Source organism: Nesoenas mayeri (genome assembly GCF_963082525.1).
Source record: "Nesoenas mayeri genome assembly, chromosome: 4".
NCBI lineage: Eukaryota > Metazoa > Chordata > Aves > Columbiformes > Columbidae > Nesoenas > Nesoenas mayeri.
Genome location: NC_137540.1, coordinates 48802181 through 48810119, shown reverse-complemented (window position 1 = coordinate 48810119; position 7939 = coordinate 48802181). Strand labels below are relative to the sequence as shown.

At 42.8% G+C, this 7939-nt stretch overlaps 1 protein-coding gene across 1 annotated transcript; it reads left to right on the top strand.

The window, feature by feature from the left end:
* Positions 1-801: 801 nt before the first annotated feature.
* On the top strand, positions 802-7783 carry SRD5A3 (steroid 5 alpha-reductase 3; the record flags this gene model as incomplete). The annotated part of the gene is made up of 5 exons (XM_080344444.1): positions 802-1010; positions 3794-3945; positions 4365-4559; positions 5850-5972; positions 6498-7783. The coding sequence occupies 5 exons, from the start codon at positions 802-804 to the stop codon at positions 6755-6757; spliced, it is 939 nt and encodes a 312-aa protein (XP_080200570.1). The 3' UTR covers positions 6758-7783.
* Positions 7784-7939: the final 156 nt, after the last annotated feature.

Sequence of the window (7939 nt, the reverse complement as noted above, 5' to 3'; positions counted from 1 at the left end):
ATTGCTTTGTTCTCTTTATCTGCTGATTTTGTGATGGTTTGAATTAGCACTAAACACTAATAAAATTAGGTTGTACTATATTTAAAGACTTGGACATACAGCCCAAGTATTTTTTTTCCTGAGCTCCCTGACTTAAAATCTTACTCCACTCGAGAGCAGGAAAAAGTACTAGCATAGCTATGCCCACACTAAACATTGTTACTCTTCTCATATATGTTACGAAAAGTTTGAAATACCTTGCAGTATCTCCTCGGAGGCAGGGAGTCAGTGCTATTGGTCAGATAAGCCAACACCTGAATGCCTGCTGAGTAACACCTGGGTGTCTCTTACGAAGGGAAGGCTCGACCTGCAACCCCATATGCACAGAAGAGGGATGCAGAGAGAACTGGAGTCAGAGGGAACCACCTCCTTTTGGTGCTGAGCTGGTTGACTTATTGATTTATCAGGGCAAAAGAAAGGCAAGGAAAGCCTTTACTTTCTTGTAACGATAAACCCTATAATATTGTGTAGAATAAAATTCTGAACACAGGACCCCACATCCACGTAACGCGAAGGAGGCGGCAGACGGGTAAGCGTGCAATTGGGATGAGCCCCGGATGGGGAACTCGGTGAGATCTCAGGCAGCTGCGGGGAAGTTGTTTCTAGGTGCGTGTGGGGGTCTGTGTGTGTCCCTCCCCGCCCTGCTCTGGCCGCTACCTGCGGGCAACGAGCGCAGCGACCGCAATTCCCGCACCCGCGGCTCCTTTCGAAACCTCCCCCGCGGTGGTGGGCGGGGCCATGTCGGCGGTGGTGGGCGGGGCCATGTCGGCGGTGCTGGGCGCCGCCTGGGCCCTGCTGTCCGCCGCCTTCCTGTCGGCGCTGCTGCTGCAGCGATGCGCTCCGGCGCGGCCGCCCGGCGGCGGCTTTGGCGTTGTCTTCGGCATCTTCCAGGATCTCATCCGCTACGGGAAGACGAAGCGCGGCCGCGGGCAGCGCCCGGCCTGGCTGCGCCTCCTCCAGGTGCCCAAGAGGTGAGGGGGCGGCGCTCCGCTGCCCGCCGCCATGTCTGCGGGTTGCGTGCCACCCGCGTTCTGCCGCGGCAGCGCGGGAGTGGCTGCGCGTTTCGCTTCGTTCGGCTAAAGATGTAGGAACTAAACAGCATATACAAATAGCATTGCGTGTTTCTGTGCGGTCGGGCTCAATTAATTTTAGGAAGTTTTATTCCTTTTTTACAGATGGGGAGCTGCGGTGCATAGGCTGCGAGTCCGTGAGTTCCAAATGGGAACAAAAGCCTACTACTCCCTTGAATCCCAGTCGCATGCAGTAGCTGCAAATCAACCCTTCCTCCAAGACTGAGGGCAGGGACCTGGGTATATGGGCTCCCGAGTGTAACTGTGATTATGCAAATATACTGCCAGTTTACTGTCTGTAACCGATTCTCAGTCGTCTTCCTCCTTCAAGGTTTCTTCATAAAGTAGAACAACGTTTTAATGTTACTGGCTGGACACTGTGTGAACAGTCTGTAGTAAGGCAAAAGAGCTGCTGCATTACCCAAATACATATTTTAATAGATATTTAATAAGATAGAAGTGGGGAAGAGAAAAACCTACAGCTTTCTATATGTTTCTGGCATCTCATAGTTTTTGATCAGCTGAGATTCTTGACTAGAACTAGCCTTTGACATGAACACAACAGGATCTTGCAAGGCCAGCAAGACAGGGCTGGGAGGCTTCTTAGCTCAAAAATCTGATATGCTCCTAATGTAACGATCTTGTTATCACTGACACATTTTGCATACATAGATTTCAAGCCAAATAGTAAAAAAAAAGTTTTGTGACACAGCATATTATTCATGCAAAGGCTAAAATGTAGTATCTTCGTTATCAGGCTTCTGGTTACAGAAAATTTCTAGGGATATGTTTAAATTCTTCAATATCTTCAGTGAAAATAAGGCCTCATAAAGGCTTTGTCTTTAATTGCAGCACACTGCCAAGTGCCACATTCTTGAAGTAGTTTCTCCTTTGAGTTGACCTTTAACCAACAGTTTTCCACCACATAGGGAAGAAGGTGTCTGAAAAACGTGACTTTTTCAATGAATTGTTCTCGAGCCCTTGACATCTACAACGTGATTCTATTACTTGAGTAGTCAATGTGTATGTAACCCTGCTAGCTGAAGGAATAGGGACGATCCTGAAGGTAGCTGTTGAGGCATTTTCTATTTTCATTAATCTGTGTCGTGTTTCCAAACAAGCATTGTATTTTCACTAGCCTGAGCTTGGTTTTAATTTTGCCGTTCCATCTGGTCAGATGTTACAAATGGTTTTGGGTTGTTTTGGCAAATGCTGAACATTCCGGTCCTTGAGAGGTGACATTTACTTACTGCAGTGCTGGATCGCTCTGTAGGTCAGATATATCCCCATTGTAATTGAGGTTGCTGAAAGCTTGCAGGACATGTATCTGCTAAGCTGGCAGGGCTTGTTTTTGTGCTGGTAGCAACAAGCAATGCATGTGGAAAAGGTTCTCTTGTGGGGAGTGATGGGAAAGAAGTCTACCAAGTAACAGGACAGCAAGGGAAGAGCTTGAAACTTCGAGGTGGCCATGAGTTTTTATGAACATACAAGTTATATTCGTCTTCAAAGCAGAAAATGAGAGAGTGGGGCTAAATTTTACTTCTGCTGTTGCAAATCATGCAAATCATATTGCTGTCTCTGCTTGGTAGGAGAAGGAACCAAGGAGAAGTCATTGTCTGAAAGGGCTGCCAACCGCTAATGGGCAAAGTGCTCTGGGGCATGCAGGGATGCTCGTTACCTCTATGCTTCTTACTTGGCCTCTGCTGTTGAGAGATACCCGAGCTGCTTTGGGAGGGGTCACTTTATTTAGTTTCACTAAGCAAGCGTGTTGTACCCCCAGACTCCATAAGAAAAGTTGCGTGTTCAAGAGAAACTTAGTCAGTTCTTTGACTATACAGTTACAGCTCAGTTTTGTACCAAGGCCATCAGCATCTTAGCGTGGTATGTATTTCATCTCTTTGCAGGTGTTTCCCAAGGTCCCGATTTTTATTCATAGCCAGAAGGACTTATAGTTTTAAAAGGAAATACTAGATCACCTAGTTTGAGCTGGATATCATAGAACGTTTAACTCCATCCAGTTACCTGTCTTGATAGTGTCTTGTGTTTCAGTAATGCATAATGTACTTTTATAAGTGAATTATGGGATTGGAGGGCTCTTTGTTTTCTTCAAAAAAACATGGTCTTGCCATGTAATCACTCAGTAATATTGCTGGTTTCTCCTTTTTCTGTGATTGTCGCAGGCCTTGAATTTGCAGAGGGACAAGATATTTTAGTGTACAGCTGAGCGATTACTTTTGAGTGCCTTTTATTGTTTGCATTTGTCATTAATGTCATGTAATGCATCCACTAGAACTGAGGAAAGTGGGGGTGCTGCTAGACATAACAGCCTGGAAATGCCCAGAAAATTATTTTGGATGTTCTTCCAATACCGTGAACTATAGAGAAAAAGTTGTGTGTATTATTATAGTTGTAAGCATTGAGGAATACGTTGCAATGTGCTGTCTACACTTTCTCCTCTTTAGTGCAGCTGTGGTAAATAAGGTAAGCTAAGTGAGGGGTTGTTCCAGACGTCAGAAGAAGGTGTTTGGGTTATTCCCTGGTGGTACCACAGGAGTCCAGAGTTCTCTGATCATTGATGTGGGGACCGAAAGGGAATGTACTCACCGTGAGGCAAGCATGTCCTACAAGCATTTCCAACTAAGGAATGATGAGAACATTAATGAAGACCCTTCTTGTCCCGACAGGTGGTTTGCTCACTTTTATGTGGTTTCTGTGCTCTGGAACGGCTTTCTGCTGATCTGGCTTTTCCGAGCTGAGTTCCTTGGAGAGTCGCTCCCATCATGGATTCAGCCCATGCACCGTGCTCTTGGCAGAGATTCTCAGAGCGAGGGCACAGGCAAGTATTCCGGCTATTATGAAGCAGCCATTTAAATACAGAAAGCTGCACTACTGTTCTGTGCTGAATTTCTATTTTTTGAGTGCTACTTCATTAGCTGCTCTTAAACTAGGCGCCAAGTGACTCTCCTGGAATATTGAGTCCCTTTGTCATTATTGGAGATAGAAATCATTCTAATTTATGGATAAGATGGCTTTCAGCAGTCCTTTCAGTAGAAAGGGCCATTATCACCTTCTAGAAGTAATCTTGATGTGGTCAGCAGTGCCTCAGATGTACAAGTATTTTCCCTGGTGCTCAGTTAATTTAAAATGAGGGTAAGATTTTTGCAGTGGAGAGGGGAAAAAATAGCCTCTTCAAAGCCCTGTCAGGGTTAAATTGTTGCTATCTGTCTCAAAGTTGCTATTTTTATGTGCAAGCAGATAGTGAGCGCTTTTCTGCACTCCTGGTTCTCCTGCTGCTTTGGCTGCATAGCTGCCGAAGACTTGCAGAATGCCTCTGGACCAGTGTGTTTTCCAGTGGCGTCATCCATGTCGTGCAGTACTGCTTTGGAATTGTTTACTACCTTGCCGTCGGCTCAACGGTGCTGTGTCAAGTGCCTGCTAACGTCAGGAATGGTAAGTGCTTGCTTAGTTACTATCAAAGATTCATTTTTGCTCCCATTTGTTTCCATCGTGGCAAATGGTTCACGTGGTTTCATAGAGGGCTGTTTGTGTTAGAAGGGTGTTAACCAGTGAAGCATAAAAATGTTTACTGGCATAGTTCAAAGTAGCTACATTTCAGTAGATCATATAGTCAGCCAGCATTATACATACACACAGACACTGACCCACACTTTCATGTTAACCACCACTGTTACTTCCTGAAAGACATCCAACATAGATACTTTCAGGATCATTACTGATCAGTTTTGCTTGGAGATACACATGCTTTATGAAGGACAGTAATAGGTACCAGTTTCCAAATGCCACTGTGCGACCTCAGTTCTTAAACGGGAGGGGTTTTTTTTGTTTAAAGCTTTCATGTAAGATGAATCTGCAAGGCTGTCTTGGCCACCTCCTTTGTTTTCCATTGAGAACTCGCCACTGCTCTGCCTTGCATCAGTCAGTCTCTTCCTTCCCTCAGTACTGTAATATCTCCATTAATACAGCAGAAATTTCAACTGTATGACCTGTTTCTGCCAACACATTCCACTGAGTCTCACAGCTGAGCTGTTGTTCCCCTGCACAGATGAATCATGATCTGGTTGTAGCACTTCTCCCATTACTAATATTTGTAAGGTAGTAATTGCCAAGTATGTGACTATTAGTGAAGTTTTTAACCATTTCCAACCACATCAGCTCTAGTTTAATCCAGTGGGTTTTTTTATTTAAAAAGAACCTTCAGATATCCTATGTGTAGATAACGATGTTATCTTTCTGGACCTGTTTTCTACTTTTCACATCTTGTAGATTCTCAGACATGATGTATTGGCTTCTCCATTGGAAATTATCCTTAATATAGTTAAAACTGTTTTGAAGGCCCAAATGTATGTATATATATCATTCACTGCAAACAAGACAAACAGCTGTGTACTTAGACGTTGACCTGAGCCATGACATCGTCTTTAATTAGGATGATAATTATAAGTTATGTTGAACAGTGAGGTCTTAGACTATCAATTCTGTACCAGTTTTACGTTGTAGTGTACCTCAAGCTCCTGGATTAAAAATGAGATATTTTTAGTGGTTGAAGGTTGAAGCTGAGCACTTAAATGATGCAAGATTTAAAAGCACCTTTCAGGGGATTAGAGACCCACTACTAGAATTTTTTAAGACAGTAACATTTAAAAAATGTATACAATATTTTGGCATCATGCTTGGGAAGATATTTCCTGGCCACATATTAATGAAACGTATTTCATTCAGGAAAAGAGCTTTCTGTGCAGATCTCCTGGTATCACGTCGTAGGAGTTATGGTGTACATTTGGGCCTCTCTTCACCAACACAGATGTCTTGTGATTCTAGCTAATCTTAGAAAAAGTAAATCGGGTAAGAGCTTTCATTTCTGCCAACGCTTTACTTAGGTAATTTTTTCCTAGTTGTTTCAATAGGCTCCTGTAGCTTCTAATACCTTAAACCACATGCATTTTTCAGTTCCTGTAGTGGAGTGTTCTCTGTTAAGACTTTCAGTAGATTAAATGAGGCTGTTAAGAAAAGGGATCGTATGGCTGAGTGGTGCGTGTTTCTCTGTGTCTGTATATAGAGTTTTATAGAATTTAAACTGAAGGTCTAGCTTCTGATATCTTAAGGACAGACACATGCTGAGGCTTAGGACTTGTGCCACTCTGCAGGGACCTTCCGTCTGTCTCCATGTGGACTACAAACAGGTTTCCTTGCTCTGCATTTGTGCCAACAGCCAGAGGTGGCATCTTTATTTCTTTAAGAAGTGCAAAGCTGCCAGATCAGATAAAGGTGGATGAGATGATAATTTTAATGAGCATGTTGTTCTGTAATTGTGAGTAGAAAAGCTTAATGCATGTTGTTCTCAACTAATTTGATTCCATTTGTTCGCAGGAAAGGTCATAAGTCTGAGCCACAGTGTACCATTTGGAGACTGGTTTGAGAGGGTTTCCTGCCCTCATTATTTTGCAGAACTCCTGATATATGTATCTATGGCCATCACATTTGGATTTCACAACGTGACGTGGTGGTGCGTAGTGATGTATGTTCTTTTTAACCAGGCACTGGCTGCTGTTTTGTGTCATGAGTTCTATCAGAAAAACTTCAGCTCCTACCCAAAGCATCGAAAAGCATTAATACCATTTATTTTTTAGAGTAATTCTTCTGAAGTATGTTTAATGCAAACTGGGAAATGTGTTCTATAAGGGAATAAGAGATTTACATTTCACTAAAGCCAAGGTAAAATTGCACATTTTATCTAATTCCAGCTTAAAAGTTCATCATTTTAATGATGGTCTCATTCGTGTTACCAATTTATATGGGGAAATGCAATGTCTGTGCTTATTGTACAAGCTAAAAAAAAAAGGATTGTTGAGGATCTTAAAGTGAAGATGTGCTAATTGGCTCTTTTCTGTTTTATAATTGTACCTTATGCATAAAATGCTCGCTGTTGTGCAGCAAGCTAAAATACATATACATGAAAACTCCGTAGTGAAAAGAGGGTGCAGAGAATCATTTGAGCTACTGTACTTCATGCCTCATTTAATATTTAAGTGTATTTTTTTTCCTAGTCTCTTTTCTTTCAATCACTTCCGAGGGAGGCAAATTGTGTATTGTCTTTCTGTGCTTCCCTGATGATAATTAAAAGCAGCAACTGCTTTATGACTGCAAGCGCAAAAACCAGTGGGGAAAGCTGCGGTGGTGGAATGACTCATGCTCAGCACCGGAGATAAACAGACCCATTCTCTGCATTATCTGTTCTGCACCAAAGTCAGTATTCATTGATGAAAACTCCTTGTTTATCCCTAAACTGGGAAAATCAGGGAAGGTTCTCTGTTTAGAGACACTATAGAAGAGAACTTGCAGAAAATTAATCTTCCCAGTTAAAGTTCTGCCATCCTTGTTGCAGGTTTTTGGGAGTCCCTCGTGTGTCAGAGGGGACATTCCGCAGGGTGACTGTAACCGTGGCCATGCTGGTTTTTAAACAGCCTTTGAGAGCAGATGCAAAGAACTGCCGGGGCAGCGGACACACGGGAGCCCGTGCCCCGCCAGTGTTCCAAAGACATTCTTTACGGGGGGGTGATGTCACTCAGCACAGAGGGTTTTTGCACTTAACCATTGAGTATTTTGGTCCTTCTCATGATACAGGGGTGAATGATCAGTTTGTGTGATGTAGTGTATGGACGCTGGTGTTTCAGCATGTTTTCTACTTACATGTGTATTTTATTTTGTATACGAGAAGAATTTTTTTATGATTTATCCAATTAAAATTTATTATTTCTCTAATTAAACCGGTTTATTACGCCTTCTATTTTTGTGTAGTCTTTCAAAACTGA